Genomic DNA, 17,765 nt, shown 5'->3' with positions numbered 1-17,765 from the left:
CTAAAAAGAAATGTACAATCAATGTCAAATATGAAATTTAACATGAAATTTAATATTTTTAGTAATTTTACAAAGCCAGAAATATAGACTGCATTTTTATTCGTTATTCTTTTTTACATATTCTTCTTTAAAGTAAAAAAAAAACTGCAGAAAAACCTTTCTCGAGTTGCGGTTTTATACATTTTATAAGTGGGTTGTATAATTTATAGCTATACATGTCCATGAGCTGGTAACAAGTTGTTGCTTTTATTTGCTCATTTCTAATACCTAATATATTCAAATTCTGAGACTGGATTTCTTAAAAACATCTCTTCTGTGAATAAAATGCAAAGATAACAACAATATGCTGTATTATTGGAAAAGAACATTTCAAATCTAAGTCACAGACAATGTCTCTCTGATGGACAGACATTGGGATGGAAAATAGAGAGTGCCACTGTAAATTTGTGCATCTTTCTATTCCGACCCCAGGTCAGTTCAGAACCAATCTGAGCCCAAAGATGGCATGCTTCCTTCCTGTGCCCTGTCCCCTGGCAACAGAAACCCTGCATGGTTCTGAAAAGAGGACATGAGCCTGGGAAACTCTTTTTAGGAGAGCGGACGGGAGGCTCAAAGCACAGCGGGAACGGAATGTGCAAAACGGAGGATTCCTGCTCCATAACCGGATGCTACGTGCTTCCACTACACTGATGCAAATTACCTTCCTGTCCGATGACTAACCGTGCCTAACAGTAGCCATTATTCTTTTCCACTCTGCATGTTTGGAACAGGCAACAAACAGGTGCAGCAGCTCCAGGAAAGGTGAAAAATATAATTAGTTTCCTTCCTTCATCTTTTTTATTGTTACCATTTAGTTTTGTTGTAACTAAATGGTAATAAAGGTATTTGAGTATACTGATATATGTGAAGCAAAGTGCAAATTGTGATAAAAGCATTAAAGTAATTTTTGAGGTATTTTTTCTAATGGTTAGAAAATGTCTTATAAACTAATACTTAGCAGCTGTTGTGTCTTACAAAAGTAATCATACCCTTTAAATCTTTCATTCCTGAGGTTGTAACTTTTTTTAACAATAAAATGCTAGCATAATGTTTTACTTTTACCAAATTCAGTTTTTGTTAGATATAAATGGAGCTTGTATGTTACAGATGGAGACATATATTTGTTATGCAGGTAATTTTATTTATTTTAGCTTTGTGCATTTTGGAATTTTTGAAGTCATTTCTGCAGCTTTCTGAAGTCTTTCTCTGTATTTTGCTCCATCTTTTTTCCAACCAGCTCCCCTGTTTCTTCTTAGGATAGGAAACACCACAGCATAATGCTGCCACCACTGTACTTCACTGTGAATATGCTAGTTAATACACAATGATTGTGGAGCAGACAACTAGTAGTAAACCAGTGCAACCAGTTGGCTACGCTGTATTGTATTTAGTAGTATCAGAGTAAAGGGGATTAATACAAAGGCCTCAAAGACTTCCAGGTGAAATTGCAACAAAAGGTGTCAAACGTTTCAGATTTTCAGACTTTTCATCCTAAATCTCAATTAAATACATTAGTGCTTTGTGGCTGTGAAAAAGGTTGCAGGGGAATCAATACTTATGAAAGACACTACATTTAAAAAAAAAGTCCCCTCAAATGAATGAGCAACAACTTTGCTGCTGACATGGATGATAAAAGGTGATGGTCAACAATAAGAAGACACAACTTTACATTCTTTAAGAGAAACAGAAAACAGAAACAGAAAAACTGGTTTCTGAGCTGCTTTCATTCTACAACACGTTTCACTGTGGACAATAACAATATCATATCTTAGCTGGAAACTACATACCACTCATAAGGGGTTGGATACAAATTTACACCACACTTTTAAGATTTTTGGTTGTAAGATCACTACTTTTACTTTTGTTTTATAGCTAATCATAGTCATTTGTCCATTGCAAGTTATCCTAACAGGTATTAGATATTAAACTTAATTTGTGCACATTTTGCAACTTCTCCAGTGTTTAAAAGCCTTTTCCTCAAACTGATGGATGTTTTTAAGATACACTTTTAAGTTTTTATGGCTCAGATTTACAAAGAGCATGCTCTACATCTTATATTACCCATGCTAACCTGAAAATCCATGTTTAGTCTTTTTCTCATATAATCCTTCCTAAAACTGGCGGCACCAGTGGTAGAGCAAGTGGGCCACCAACATTTACTACAGTTCTTGACGCAGCTGTCACAAGTTGGATTTCCAGCCCTGGGCCATTTACTTCATGTCATACCCTTTTCTCTTTACCTCTCTGCCCTACTTCCTGTCAAGCTACTATTAAATAAAGACCACTAGTTACAAAAAAACGTTCAAAAAATCCTTCCTAAAAATGTTTTTCTTTCATAACTTCTCTCTGCACATCTCCTTCATAAAGAACATTGTTTTATGAAGGAAAGTACTGAAAATCATTTGCAAATTATTTGTGCAACATTCCGGGTAGTGTAGGCATGCATTATAAACTCTTTATGTGCTTTTAAATATGCTGCAGAAACTGAAATTGCTTTATGACACATGACAGAGAATGATTCTGAATGCATCACAGTCTTTACTGGTTTTTACCACCATTCTCTAGTATTTACTTAGGATTGATGATTATCCACATAACAGTTAAAGCAAAATCAAGGAATCTGCTGGATCAGCTGAAGGATTAGGAATAAACTTGAACTGAGCAGCTGTAGCATTAACTTCTCAGATCTTACATTTTTTCCAAACTCACAGTTTGCATCGACACCACAGGGCCCTGTAAAAGTATACAGCAGTATTGAATTCAAACCTTTTCACACTTTGTTTTTTAACCATGATCATTAGTGTATTTTATTGGGATTCTGCATGACTCATCAATAAAAAGTAGTGCATAATAGTGCACGTTTTGCAATAGATCGTCAACTGAATTTTTATCTGGTCCCATTCTATTGCTAAATGATTTAAACTATACCATTTTACCTCTTGCTGTACGTTTAGGGTCAACGCCTGTCAAACACTCCAAAGTAGGATTATGGGTGAGTTATTGCAGTCTTCATGATAGACAATGTTCTCTGCACATTTTAATTAGAGGGTATCAGGTTGAAGGGGATCAATACAAATACATGCAGCTCTTTATTTTATTTATATATATAAACTTACTTTATGCACTTTTTGTGGTTTACCATGTAAAGATCCTAGTAGAATATGTTAGAGCTTGTAAAACTGTGAAGTAGTTCAATAAAAATGAATGCTTTTGCATGTAAGTGTAGTTTATAGTTATAGTCGTAACTAATTGTTTATAGTTTCACTGCTGCACTTTTTTCCAAATGTCCAAAGATTTAAACATTTTCTTGCATTTCAATGGAGTTCAGCTCCTCATTCCTGACAAGAAAGTAATTGTTTCTGTTGTTAAAAAAAAAAAAAAAAAAAGCTTGTCACGTCCCTGAGTAATGATCATAACATGGAGCTAAACCAAGAGCTGTTAATCTGTTCACGTGATGTGTGTGACGCGCAGTGATGTGACGATGCGCAGTTGGACAGCGGAAGAGGAGCTGTCCTCTTAGAATAAAGCGTTTCCTGATAAATAAGGCAAGTGGCTCTGATAAATCAGAAAAACGACTGACATATCTCCCCCGTAACGATAAGTTTAATTAAAGATACACGTCTTTCATGTCGTTATTTAAAATAGAAACTGGTGTATGAATAATTGTTATTTCTCCCCTGAAAACACGGATTGCACGAATGGGTCAAAAAGATCCAACTGTCTGAAGTAGCAGCCTTCCCACTATTCTTTCAGCCAAGTCATCGATTGAAATGGCATTATGTGGAATTTCCGCACAATGGGTTCAAAAATTATGAGAACAGATTATTTGTTTAGAAAAATCGACCCTCGTGACAAAAATATCCCAAATGATGTCATTCATAACCCGGCTGTGTGCGTCCCAAACAGGCCCGGACGACCCAACTTTTTTTTTTTTTATATGCCTCGAGAAAAATAACGTAATGTTACCTTGAAATATGTGCATGTTCATTAAAATAACAGGGCTGCCATGCGAGCGCAAGATGCGCTTTGAGTGTGAGTGGTCACGATTTGTAAGGGTAGCTTAATATTATGTAACATCCAGGTTCCGATCATGATGTGCTCATCTTTTCTGTTGAAATGATGCGAAACAACAAAGCTGGGGTTTACAAAAACTTATCAAAAAATCAAAGCGATGACCACAAACTGACAGTCCAAAGGAGACTTTTACCTTTCAGAGCGTTTTCTATCATTCTCCCAGGAGCGCCGTCTTGTGCCGCTGTGGAGATGCGCTTTGAATCCCGGCTGCGCGCGCGCACACGCACTGACCTTTGCTTTGTCATTCACTGTCAGCCGAAGGGTCAAGGCGTCAAGAGCCCAGTGACAACTGGGCACCTCTGCAGGGATTTCCAGGTAGATCCCAGTTTTACCTGTCAGTGAAGCTGTGGAGGTGCCGAGCTACTGCATCATCACACCGCTAAACGCGTCCTTGGCGTAGGACCAGAAAACAGGACTGCCATTGGTAGATCTGTAGCGCATGTGGATGTGAGAAAGCAAGAGGGCAGCACTGGCTAGAGTGTTCATGGATCTGTCCAGCAGCGGCGCTCTGTGCTTCCTGACTGGAACAGGAAAACATGGAGTGCATTTTAGTGACAGAAACAAAAAATCTGACAAACCGCATAAGTTTTCATACCTTGATATTTTCCATTGTTTTGTCGTCTATCTAATGAGATTCTGATTGACCAGCACATAATAGTGCATATTTGAGAAGTGCAAAACAAATGTTATAAAAATTGCTGTGCAACTAAAAAAAAAAGTCTGACAAGTGTGGCATGCATTTATATTTAGCTCCTTGTATCTTGATACCCATGAACATAATCCAGCTCAACCTTCTGGTTGCTCCATCATACATCTGAAATAAAACTTAATCTTGCTGGAGATCTGTGACTTGCAACTATCCGGTTCACTTCATCAAATCAGACTGCTTTGTGTTGGTCTTAAAATATCCCGAGGTTTGTGCCTGTGTTAAGCAAAATAACTGGGATGACTAGTTTCGCAAAACATAATTGCAGACAATTCAGGAATACAATGTATTATTTTTGGTCATTTCCAAACTAACTCAACTATTTCTTGATGAATTATGTTCGAAAGAATGTCATCAATAAATGCAAGTCTGCACTAATTCATGACGTCTGTCTGATGTATCATTTTTTTGTTCAGATTGTCTTGTGATCCATTTTGCTTTCTTTATTGTTTAATTGTTTTTTTAAATAATTGTTTGTTATTAAATGAAATAATAACACTCTTCCTCCACTATGAGTAGTAAAGGATTTGCTAGCTGTTTGGCTTTGTCATCTTGGATTTTGCTGTTTTGATTGATCACTGTCATTGTAACATCTATACGATGTATAGAAGTAAAAGGCTGAAACAAACACAAAAGACGGATGAATTCTTTGGAAAGAATGTACTGAAGTTAAAGTAAATTCATCAAGCTAGAGCAAAGTGTTCATCTAAAGCTGAGCTCTGCAAACACAAACAGAGCTGCACCTCATGTGGAAGGTAAACACAGAAGATGAAGCTTTAATCTGTGTCAGACAGTGGAGTGGAGTTTAACCCAGGCTCTAAAGCACATTGGCTTTACTTACAAATCCCCCAGGATTAGAAGAGGAGGAACGAACAGACAGACAGACAGGCAGGCAGTTAGGCATTCAGAAAGAAACACTCCCACCTCAAATCTGACCTATTTCATGGGTAATTCGACTGAGAAACAGACAAATCTGAAAAATAAAAGTAAAAACTGCTGCAATAATCTGATTTCAAAAGCGTGTGCACCCCAAAATAATATTTTGTTGGAGCAACTTTTGATGAAATTTTAATATTCTGTTTTTGTACCCATTTATTGTTTTTTCATGAATTGCCCAATCCAGCTTGCACATTTGTTTTGCAAAGTCAATCCTACCTTTAGATGCATGCCTTTTCCAGCACACCTGAATCAAATGGTTGAATTCCCTCTACAGTCATTCAACTTTGAAGAGGAATGGTAACCAGTCATTCATTTGATTCAGGTGTGTTAGAAAAGGTATGCTTCTAAAAGTTGAAGGACAGCAGCTCTTGAGCACTGGAGTGGTGCACCCCTGGGATGTGTGTGTGGAGTCTCTGTATTTCTGAAATATGAAAGACCTTTTCATCCTCATCTTTCTAGATTTTTGAGACATCAGATATGGCTATGATGCAAAGCCAAAACTTTTTAAAGTTATTTTTGATACATACTGCAACTGAACCAAGTAACCATTCCTTATACCAGGGAAATACATAACTCCCCCAGACCTCTGTTAAGTTTATGAAATTCCTTAATCTATAAGATTTTGATTTTGTATAACCTCTCTACCAATATACAGTAGCTAAATGACACAAATGTTATGTAATGGAAATCATACCAGAACAGCAACATTTTATAGATTAATCAAATTCACTGTAATTGATAGGACTGTAACTAAATTAACAGGTGCTTCAACCTGGGATTATTGTAATGGTGTTCATACTTTTGCAAACAGATTACTGCACATTTTTTTATTATATCTGATTAAAAATAAAAGCATTTTGTCATGGTAGTTTTGTTTCTAATGTTACTAAAACCAGCCATGTGTACACTTTTGAGACCCACCACATGCACAAAACCAAACACTGGATGAGAATTACATAATTCCACCTATTGTACCCCAACATGAATGACTTTGTAGAGTATTACTTAGAGAATACAATCAGCTTAGGTGTGCAGACTATACATATGGAAGGAACAATGTCACAAGTTGCAACACTCACTTGATTAACCAAACAAGAAGTCATGCTTTCGACAAAAGTTTTATTGTTCTTGGAATGTAACTTCATTTTAACCACGTTATGTGAAAACAAGGCAGAAATATCTCTGTGGCCTTACACAAAAGCTATGTAGCGTTGCATTGTAATTTCACCACTTTAGTTGCTCAACCATTCATTTCAGACCCTGCAGCTTGCATGCTTACTTAAAGCGTGAAAGCTATGCTTTAAGTAAGCTGCTCCATGTCGGCTCTCATCCTACAGTTTCTTTTCCTTTGGTCTATCTTTAGAGAGACGACGTACAGTAAAATACCCAAAATCCACTGTCCTTAGAGCCTAAATATGAAAACAACAACAACAAAAAAAACAGGTTTTGTGTCCGTCACAGCCTGTCACTGATTTAAAGCTGCTATTTACAGGCTTCAAGCTGGAACTTCATAATTTGGTTAAAAAGCAGAACCATAGGGTCACAGAACTGAAGAAACAATTCAAACTTATCTTTGTTTGTCAGCTGCTAAGATTGGTGAATACTTTACCAAATTATTACACACGGCAAACTTTAACTGATGGAACCAAAGCTATTCTCTATGGCAAGTAGCTGTAAAGCAAAGCCAGCAAAGTTGCAACACTCTTGCAATGACAATTGATATAGTACATAGAAAAGAACCCCCGAAGTGACTGTAACAGTGTCAGAATCATAACAAAAAGTCGTTTTTCATATATGCACCAACAGGAAAATGTTACACTTTATAGAGAGAAATTGTAAGGCAACACTAGAGTATATTTAAAGAAATGGAACAACATTCAAGGCATTAGCTTTAACACCTCCAGAAAAACTAATCCATCAACAACCCAAAGAGGTTCACCCAGTTCCCAATACCTCTGAAACGAGTGCATACATAATCACAGAGCTCATTTAGATCAAAAGAATTGCTGAAAAACATGGCAGCACATTTGTAACCAATGACTTACGTTACATAACAAACTGCCATCAGGCACATGTTGGGACACAAATATGGAAAGATAATTTTTCCAGCTTAAAGTTTGAAGCAATCATATGGAATGTTCACTGAAGATGGAAGTCCTACTTGGAAAGTCAGAGGAACCTCACCAAGTCATCATCCCAAAATCCAATATGGCTGCCAAACAAATGAAAGGCAGTGATAGCTGCGGTATCAACTTCTGTATCTCAATAAATCAGCCACAAAGTTCTGTTTAAACTGCCAGCAAAAATGGCAGGGTTTTTTGGCAGCAAAAACCCCACAGTGTTTTAATAAAAATATGCAGTTATTGGCTTAGTTTGCTAATTGTGATTAGCCCGGTTACTAAAAACTATCATGAAATGAAACAGTTTTTTTTCAATTTGGAAATCTGCCTTGATAAAGCATTTTGTTTAAGGGTTTGCTGTAATTTGTGTATATCACACCTCTCAATTTTTGGTTTATAGAAAATATTTGAGCTGCCATTAAAAATTGACTTTTTTTGCTCTGCCTTTTAAGTCTGTACACAGGTATGACTGAAAATAAGAAAAGTCACACAAACTACAGGAAAAGGAAAAGACAGTTCTCTCAAAACCCATAGAGAACTGCATTTTTCAAAGTGATAATTAGAAAATCATGGCAAATGATTATTTTACCATTATTAAGTAGAAAACCTTGGAAATGTTTGTGCACAACCATTCATAAAAATCAAACAACATGTCGATTTGTGTCTTAGTGCATTTGTTGGAATCTCATTTGAGCAAGTAGAAAAAAAAAAAAAATCCTTCCTCTTTCTTCTCTGTGGTCTCTTCTCAGGGCGCTTGGGTTGGATGGGCGCCTGACGGCTGTGTGTGCATCTTGGTGCTGAGGAGAGAGTTGATGTAAGGCCAAATCTTGTCAGTCTCTGTTCCAGAAAATGAATGCAGGACTCCTTGTGATCTGAGTGAAAATAAACAAAATAGAAGAAATTGGTTGTGGCTATCAAAATATTTCAGATGAAGTAAAAAACAGACAAAGTCTTTTCTTGACATCTAAACGTTTTACTTCAACTGACAGAAACTTAGATGGGAATTAAGGTTTCTCATTAAAATCTAAAACAAAACAAACACACAAAAAAACAGGAGGTAGGAGTTGGTTCTGTAACCGGTGGGTTTCTCAGTGTCAGTCGTTGTGTCCTTGTGTCTTGGTCAAGACTCATCACCAGCTTTGCCTGCTTTTAGCATGTTTCAGAATGTTTAATGACAGAGGCTGAAAGCGTGACAAAGTAAAACAGAGCAACTTTGCTGGACTCCATTGAACCATTATATGCTAAAATGTGTCTGCTATTCATTATAAAGATAATTTTCAGGCACATATTCAGACACATATTCACTTCTCAAATAAATCTTCCTTTTAAAACATTTTCTACATCTTTGTCTTTCCCCTGACTTCATTTCCAACATCTTATTAACACTTTGAGTTGTTAACATTGAGTCTCCACCCCTCAGTAACAATGTTCATTCTGAAGAGTGTCATTGCCAGACCGACCTGGTCATTCTTACTGTGATGCATTCACTGTTTATCCAGAAAGGAGAATATTTGTAAGTTTTTGTCCAGTTGCTGGTCAGGCTGAATCACTCTGAAAATCATCTGTTTGCTACCTGTCGATTTCTTGATGCATCTTAAAAAGGGGCAGTATTATGTAAAAACGACTTTTTTGAGCTTTACATCTTGTTATAATGTTATTCCCTCATGAAAACCATACCTGGAGTGTTGCCTTGACTCTTTCATGCATGTTTGAGAAATCGTTTAATGTCCCGCAGCAATATTTCAGCTGTTCAAAACACGTGGGGGGACTTAGCACTGCCGTCGAAGACGAAGTTCTTCCTCAGAGCTGCAGTTTACAAACTTGTGAGCTTCCGCAGCCCTCTGCTGAGTCTCCCCTACTCAGCTCCTTCAGACTAACCAGCAGCAATTAGAAAACACCTGGTGGAACTGTGCATATGCTGAGCTCATTATAGGAGCTACAGTACTTCTCAATGAAATGCTGGTAAAACCATTGTTAAAAGGATAACAGAGGAGTGATGTTGGGATGGCTTCCTGAAGGCAGAGTTACAGAAAGAGCAGGAGTTTTTAAAGAGACAGAGGCCCAATTTCAAGGTGTTAAATTAGGAAGTGAAATTTCTTTTAAGTCATATTTTATATGGTATTTTTATAACAAATGGTTTTAACATAGTTACTTGAGTATGCTAAAAAATGGCACAATGTGTCTGAAAAACACAAAATACTGCCACTTTAATTAACTCCCTGTAATTTTGTTATTATAATAATTAGATAAGATAAGGATTCTTGTAAGTTAATGACATGATCAGTTAGATGTATGAAAAGCAAGAGTTTATAAGTATTTTCAGAAAATATGAGTATCTTTAAAATCTTCACACCAGAGATATTCCGATTTCAAATTGGTCAGCATAAAAAGCAACTTTTAACCTACTTGTACAGATCTATAACGGGCTTTGCCAATTCCTTGTAATGTCGGAGTCGTGCCATCAGAGCCTCTGGTTTATCGTCATCGTGCTGAATCAGCGGCTCCCCAGTGATGTCATCTTTACCCTGAGGAGGACAAGCCAAGGTCACAACAATTCAAAGCTGCAACAGTCTATTAAATCCTCCAGGGCAGAGAATTACATCAAATTGAAAAATATTTTCCCATAAAATGCTCCTCATTATATACCAAAATATAACCAGTGAAAACATCCCATAGTCACAAAACTATTAACTAAAAATTACAAGCTGAACATCACAAAAAAATCCTTTTTATTTATAACTTTTTGTGTTTTCTTCCAAAAGTTGAGTTCTATAAAAAGATTTCTAAATTCTGAGTCAAATCTCTTTCGCCTTCCAAATGTAAATAGTTAAATCTCATGTCATTAAATTACATTAAAACAAAATTTATATTATTTAAAATGTTTATTTATCCTCTATATTTTGAGAGTCTTTAAATTTAAAACATGTTAGTACTTGAATGCCTGAAAAGCGTGTATAAAAATTTGAATTTATTGTGGATTTTCTCTGATCTATACATGACAAAATTATACATACAGGCTCAAATATATATATACACAACTCCACTAATATTTGGAGGTTGGAATTTGCAAGTTTTCCATTCTGATCATTAAACAGATTCTGGCTTAATTCTGTTAGAAATTTGATCAATCTTCTTTTCAGGATTGGTAGACATGATTTAAATTCGTTGTTTCCCTGATATGAACCTGTTTTTTAAAATCATACTTAATAAAGTTTCTTCAGGTTGGAGGTTGGGTTCGTTCCAGAAGGTTAATATTAGCCTGACTTGTGCTTTTCAAAATCAGTTCTGATATGTTTGGTATCATTATACTGTTGGGAAACCCATCTACACCCACGTTTAAACCATATTTACAAATATAGCTATAAAACCTACTAATATTTATAACTTTAACCGATACTATTTTAGGGTTGACAGTTTGAGCGGAGATGGGTGTTGCAACACAGCAATTTTCTCAAGCAATTTTGAAATTTGGCTTTGGAAAGAATTAAATTAGGATAACTTGAAGCTTCTTCAACTCTACTTCCATAACTACTTCAACTCTACTGAAGGTTTGAGGACGGTTCTTAACATCCAGATCCATGCTGGAAACCAAGCAGTTCAAACTTAGCCAAGCAGAGTCTTTCAAACATTTAGTTCAAATTAAACTGGAACCCTGCTGATAATTGAACAAAAATCATCTGAAACCAGATACTGACTGTGCATTAGAGTTGTGTCCTGACCTGTTTAATGTTAAAAGAAAAGCATTTGTGCTAAGACCTAAATAACCTAAAATGGGAGTTGCTGTCAAAAACTTTGACTAAATTCAAACTAAGAGGAAAAAAGGTAATGGGTCCTTATGTAGAGTGTATACAAATATCTGGTTTTAATTTTATTAGTGGGTATATGTATATGTTTGAGTTGGTATGAATATATTTGACACTGTGAATTAGAGGAATTCCACATAAAGTTTAACCTTGTAACCAATTCTTGCTTTTAAAATTACACACTGTACAACCTTTCCAGTCTGCATGCATGTTAGAATATGATGAGCTTGTAAACTTCTGAACATCAACACCTGTAGAATTACAGTAACCATTTACTATAGTATAAAGAAAGAAGCGTGAGCGTTACTTCAGGAGTAATGAGACTATGGCTGTGTTTTCCCCAGTCGCCCCCCTTTTTTTAACGTTTTTGCTGAATCACTATGAACTCTAAATTCTTCTCAGCTTTGGAACACACCCGTACAATCTGTGTGAGGAAACAACAAGTTGTCACAACATCTAGAGCTGCGGATTTGAATCTTTGCCAGCAAGGGCTCACTTTTACATGTTTGATACCTGAACTCGAGAGGGGTTGAATCCCATGTTGTAAACTCTGCCGCTGGCAGGGTGGACCCAGCGGTCACTCAGCCTCTCCTTCAGAGTCTCATAGGGAATGTTGAGGCTGATGACCAGGTCCATCTGATAGAGGCTGTTGAGGGCCTGCGCCTGCGTCAGGGTACGGGGGAAACCTGGACACATTTCAGAGGGAGAAGCAAGAAATGCTGAGTTGTCATTACAAGCTGTGTTTTATGACTACACACACCTTGTTTATTTTCCCTCGAAACGCACTGCTGCATTTGACAAGTTGCGATTTATGATTTTAATTTGAACAGGCATATTATGTATGAGTAATTCCTAATTTTACGATTTCAAACTAGGATGATAGGTTGTTATTGCCAACAAAACTTGACCTTGCAATGTGTGCTGATTTCCACTGAAATGGCCTGTGGCTGAGCTGTGATAACAGAATTATACATTTGTGATAAAAACCTAAAAAAAAAAGCATAGCTGATCAGATCCTATTAATTAATTAGTTTGTAAATTTAACAAAGCTGAGGAAGGCGAAGAGTAACTGCCTAAATTTAAAATTAGAAATTTATTCAGTTTTTCTGTACCAAACATACAGGTAGAGCGTAATACATTTACAGATGAAAGACATGTTGAGACTTTTTGAACTGGTTCAGTTTCTTTTCCCTTTAATACTTAGTCAGCGCTCCTTTTGCATGAACTACTTCATCAGTGTGGTGTGGCATAAAGGTGATTCAGACAGGTTGCAATGTTTAGGTTGGACTGAGTTTGATGACCAACCAAACACAGTGGTACCATGCTCTTTGAATTAGGAGTTGGAACTTGCCTACCTTTTTTAGCCATACTTTTCCTTCCACTCAACTTCCCACGTACATGTTTGGATTCTGAACACCCAGCTTCATTGGTGATGAACATTTGAGTCTCACCCTCCATGTTGAGGAAGCCAATGACTGTGTTGGATAACTGTCAGGTCAGCAATCTTCCACTTTAATTTCTGATTTCCTTTAGCTGTAAGCTAATGGACCATCAACCAAAACAGAAATCTCTGAGTCGTGAATACACTACTCACTGTTTCAAACTAATTTATGTAGCACATTATCTGCACAAATGTGTACAATGTGTGTATTCTGCATAGTTTATATTTCTGCACAGTTTATATTTCTATTTTTTGCATGCTTTATTTTATCTGACTACTTATCTATTTTATAGCTATATGTAATATTTTTGGTTTCCAATGTGGTCAAGAAAGTAAGAATTTTATTTTATAAGGAAACATTTTTCCTAACTGTGCATATGATGATAATAATAGCTTTGAATTTATATTGTGAGCTTTTCAATAGATACATTCACTTTGCTTTGATGTTCTAATATACTGATATGACCCTGCAGGCATTGGAAATCAGATCATCTTCATGAGTAAAATAAATTTTTGTTTTTCTGACCTGGAGTTGTGTCCTCTCTCGACTAATTGTTTATATTCAAGATCCAATGTTTAAACATTAAAGTTTATTCCATCAATGTTCCGCAAGTTTCTCCACCCCAGAGGGTAAAGTTTAACAATGAAAATGTCACAGCAACCTCTTTTCTTTTTGTGTGTTTTGTGTGTATGTGTGTGTGTGTGGTTCCACACGCAAAGTATGTTAAAACAATGAGCCTAGTTATTTCTCCAGAATTGATGCTCTATGGCCATGATGACAGATGTTCCGCCACACCCAGAAATTACAGACAAGCCCAATTTAACAAGAATGGTGACACGTCAACAAGGAATCTTTTACATATATTTATTGACATCTATTTAAGCTGCATGGATTTAGATGTTACGATTAAGGTCAGTAAGTTCAAGAGTTGCACCTGCTTTGTTTTCTTAACATACTTTCAGAGAGTTGGTTTCCAAATTCAAAGTTTCCATAGTTTTCCAGACTACAATTCCCAGAGTCCACTGTTTTTTAGCCCATTTTAAAAGTAGAAATACAAAGTGTCAATATGGATTCATGGGATTTCAATAGTAGTCAGACTATAAACATGGAAACTGTTTGAACCAGATACAGAAAGGAATGAATAAAAGATCAAAGGGTAGAAGGATAAATGAATTTGCTTATAGTTGAAAGAAAAATGCACAATCAGTGAGCAAAATGACTGATGTTGGATGGACAGTCTGACAACATGACTAGACAGGGAATAACGAGTAAAAAAATCCTCATCTGTCCCTACTCCTTTTTTATTGTTTTCAACACTTTGCCGTAAAACATATTTAAATTACATTCCAGACTCTTCCAGACTGGATAGGAACCCTGATATTTCCTGCAGAAGGACTGGCTGCTCACAATTCAAAGCAAAGGTCAAAGATAACTGGAATACATAATCAATAATCACTACAGTTTGAGAAACTCTTACTATTCTGAGAAATGAACTATATGAGCAAGGTGTCAAGGGATTTTACCTGTACTAAATATTATTAGTACAGGTATATAAGTAACATTATTTAATATGCTTATGACTACAACTTTATATCTACTTTTAGATTTTACAACAATAATATTTTCAAATTTTTAAAAGACAACAAAATAATTTTTTGAATATTATTGTCAAAATGATGACAAAATGACAGAACTAAAAAGAAGTCCTTCTAGCATGAGTGCCAGTCTATTTAGTCAATCTTATTCAAATATATAGCATGAAAAAACACAGCGAAGCCCCTAGAACTAGCTTTTCTTAAAAACATTTCTCAGATCTTTAACATTATTGGCCAAAGTTACAAAGGGCTGCTGTGAAGAAAATGTGGCTCTAGAGGCGCAGGTTGCAGAGCCGTTAGAGAAAGAACAGAAAAAAAGTCTACTGAAAAGCCTCATCTGAGCTGAGAAGGACAGTAAAGTAAACATTAAAGTTTAAGGCTGGCTTGGTTCCTGAGGGGTCATGAAGTTCAAATCCAGCTCAAAAAATGTGACAGGATACTACAAGTGCAGCACTCCATAACCAGGTAAAACTGACTGAAACAACACAACCAAAACTAGTAAATTAACAACCGAATGGGAACGATATGAGACAAATTCATTGCAATAGTAATTCAATAAAAAAGTTTGGAAATAAAATATTAGCTGAAATCAAACTGGCCAAATATTATTTTCTTCTTTTCCTATGGGTCTACTTTTTCTATGTTAAAATATATTCTTCCAGCCAGCACTGTGAATGATTACTGCTTTGTCAAAACATCAAAAGTACAAGGGGCTATGTGTAATTAAGTTAAGTCAGTTAGTGTTTATCCACCCTGTTATTTTTACAAGCACAGACATGATTAAACCTGCTTTTTGAGATTTTAATTTAAATAAACTTTTTTACACAATGACTCAGATTCAGTGGCAATGTCCATGGTCAGACTTGTTTATGAAGTGTTTGCATGTGGTCCTGCTAATAAATTTGCAATTCACTGAAGGGTTCTGAGGGGTGGCATTTGGTTGGGCCAATCAGCTTTAAGAGTTAGCTGGCAGTTCTCACAACTACCTTCAGGGTGCATGGCAGAAAACATCTTTCTTTACAATGAATCATGACTAGAAACTGAAACGGTTATGTACAGTTCTGCTTTTTTCCCCCCCTGTGCATGTGGAATTGAGTAAGCAGAAGCAAAAGTGGCAAAAACATAAGCTTTCTTACCATCTAGTAGCCAACTGTGGTTCCGCAGCTGCTCCAGTTTGGGCAGCATCAATCTGGTCATCACTTGGTCAGGCACCAGCATGCCTCTGTCTATGTAGGTCTTCGCCAGCACGCCAGCCTCTGACACATGACAGCCAAGTAAACATAGAGCACAGCATGTTTGTTTCTGCTTCCTGATGTTGAAGATTTTAAAAAAGAAAGAAAGGGGGGAAACAAGCAGGACAAGATAGAGCCGAGCCTGTTGGGTTCGTCATCACCAACATAAACCTTTTAAGTTTATGATGGAAGCTGCAGGGTCTCTTGTGGGTTATTACATTAATACTTCCACGGAGTCCCAGAGTTTAACAAAAACATCATTCAACTGAAAAAAAACACACAAAAAAAACAGAGAAAGATCAGAACTTTCTTAAGCTCTTTATGCCAAACTTTTGTCGTATCATTTATACCTTGTTGGGAATTGAAGCAATTCTAGGTGGAAAGTTAATTCGAAATACGTGAGAAAATTATGAGAGAGCGATACATTTTTCAATAAGGTAACAAACTGCCATAAAGTCTTGTGAACACCAGAATGGTCAATCAGTTTTTTGCTTGTTTTGAGTGCTGCTGTGGTGCCAGAGACTTGCTGCAGCTATTAAGTCAAGTAGTCATTTCTTCTTAAAAAAGCAAAACAAACAACAAGTATGACCCCTTAAAGTTTTTTATTTTAAAGTTTTCTTTAACAATATCTGCCCTATTTATTCCAAAATTATATTATTATTGTAGTGGAATCCCCCTACATTGCGAAAGACCAGAAAAAAAAGACTAATTTTGGGTAGGCTCTTCCTGTTGTCACCACTTAAATGTTGTTTTGGCTTTCCTACCTGTGTTGGCTGCTATCCCCTCGCGTAGAAAGTGGCCACTGGACAGGTACTGCAGGCCAAAGCTTTGTGCAATCCTCTTGCAGATCGTGCCTTTTCCAGATCCCGGTGGACCCAAAACAGCAGCACGCAAAAGCTTGGCCATATCCTGCTACAATAACAAAGAGTTCCCAATGTAAAAAAAAAAAATAGAATTAAAGTGTAGGAGATGCTCCAGATTTAGGTTTGCACCAGAAGTACCAGTAATTTGTATTCTGCTGCACACTTGAACAACCAAAACAACGGTTTGGAACTATATTTTAGCTTGTCAGTGGAATCGTGTGGATCTTTACGCACTGCCTTCTCTTTGCGTGCAGCGGAACTGTTCCCCTTTTGGACAGGAATGAAGTCAAAACGCCTTTTTTTTCCTTTTCCCTCTTTCGCTCCTGTGGACGTGGGTCGCTCCCTGCGTCTTTAAGAACAGAGGCTGTCCTCCGCGAATGAATGAGAGAGTCTCCACAACGCCCTATTTTTTTGCGCGCATCATCCAGGAAAAATGCGGATGAGTTTACTTCGCTGGGCAAACTGGTTACTGTAGTTTTTTAATACAGTGGAAACAGTTTATATAAGTAAGAGAATTAGATTATTAAATTGCTTTTACAACTCATTCATTTAAATGTAACATAGCAACACAATAAATCGAGCGCGAAAGCTCCAAATAAGACAAAATAGAGAGAAGACCAAACGTAAACAATGGCAGAAAAAAAACTTTGTAATATTTCCGGTATTGTCTGCGTCACTTCCTCTCACTGGAACACGGTATTGGCAACAGGAAGTGAAACAGAAGGTAACCGCAGGTGTTTCAATTAGCATTTATTTTATTATACATTTTATTTTTTGAAAAATAATACAGTTATTTTAAAAAAAAATATCACAAAATTATAGTCTATATGGACAAAAGAATAAAAACAACATCAGGAAATGACACGATAATAGCGACAAACATAAGGTTATTGATTATTTTTCTGTTTTGTCAAGTAAAATTCCTCCCCCTGAACATCAAAAGCAGAACCAC

General features: G+C 36.5%; 2 protein-coding genes and 1 long non-coding RNA gene across 3 annotated transcripts in view; 1 reads left to right on the top strand and 2 right to left on the bottom strand.

Moving 5' to 3' along the window:
- Positions 1–4,384, bottom strand: part of dnajc6 (DnaJ (Hsp40) homolog, subfamily C, member 6) — a 35,305-nt gene extending 30,921 nt beyond the window's left edge. The window contains exon 1 of the mRNA XM_032571438.1: positions 4,247–4,384. The gene's annotated coding sequence lies outside the window, so the exon portion shown is untranslated. The remainder of the gene's footprint in view (positions 1–4,246) is intronic.
- Positions 199–4,454, top strand: LOC116725410 (uncharacterized). Its single transcript, XR_004340396.1, has 3 exons — positions 199–801; positions 2,994–3,031; positions 4,369–4,454. It is a non-coding gene; the product is annotated as an uncharacterized LOC116725410 (long non-coding RNA).
- A 2,403-nt stretch (positions 4,455–6,857) lies between these two features.
- ak4 (adenylate kinase 4) lies at positions 6,858–17,347 on the bottom strand. The gene is made up of 6 exons (XM_032571439.1): positions 17,048–17,347; positions 16,715–16,862; positions 15,855–15,974; positions 12,195–12,367; positions 10,285–10,403; positions 6,858–8,750 (listed from the first exon to the last, which is right to left on the bottom strand). The coding sequence occupies exons 2-6, from the start codon at positions 16,854–16,856 to the stop codon at positions 8,624–8,626; spliced, it is 681 nt and encodes a 226-aa protein (XP_032427330.1). The 5' UTR covers positions 16,857–16,862; positions 17,048–17,347; the 3' UTR covers positions 6,858–8,623.
- Between the last annotated feature and the right edge of the window lie 418 nt (positions 17,348–17,765).

The sequence above is a fragment of the Xiphophorus hellerii genome, chromosome 9 (genome assembly GCF_003331165.1).
Source record: "Xiphophorus hellerii strain 12219 chromosome 9, Xiphophorus_hellerii-4.1, whole genome shotgun sequence".
In the NCBI taxonomy this organism is placed as follows: domain Eukaryota; kingdom Metazoa; phylum Chordata; class Actinopteri; order Cyprinodontiformes; family Poeciliidae; genus Xiphophorus; species Xiphophorus hellerii.
This window is presented reverse-complemented; position numbering and strand designations above follow the sequence as displayed.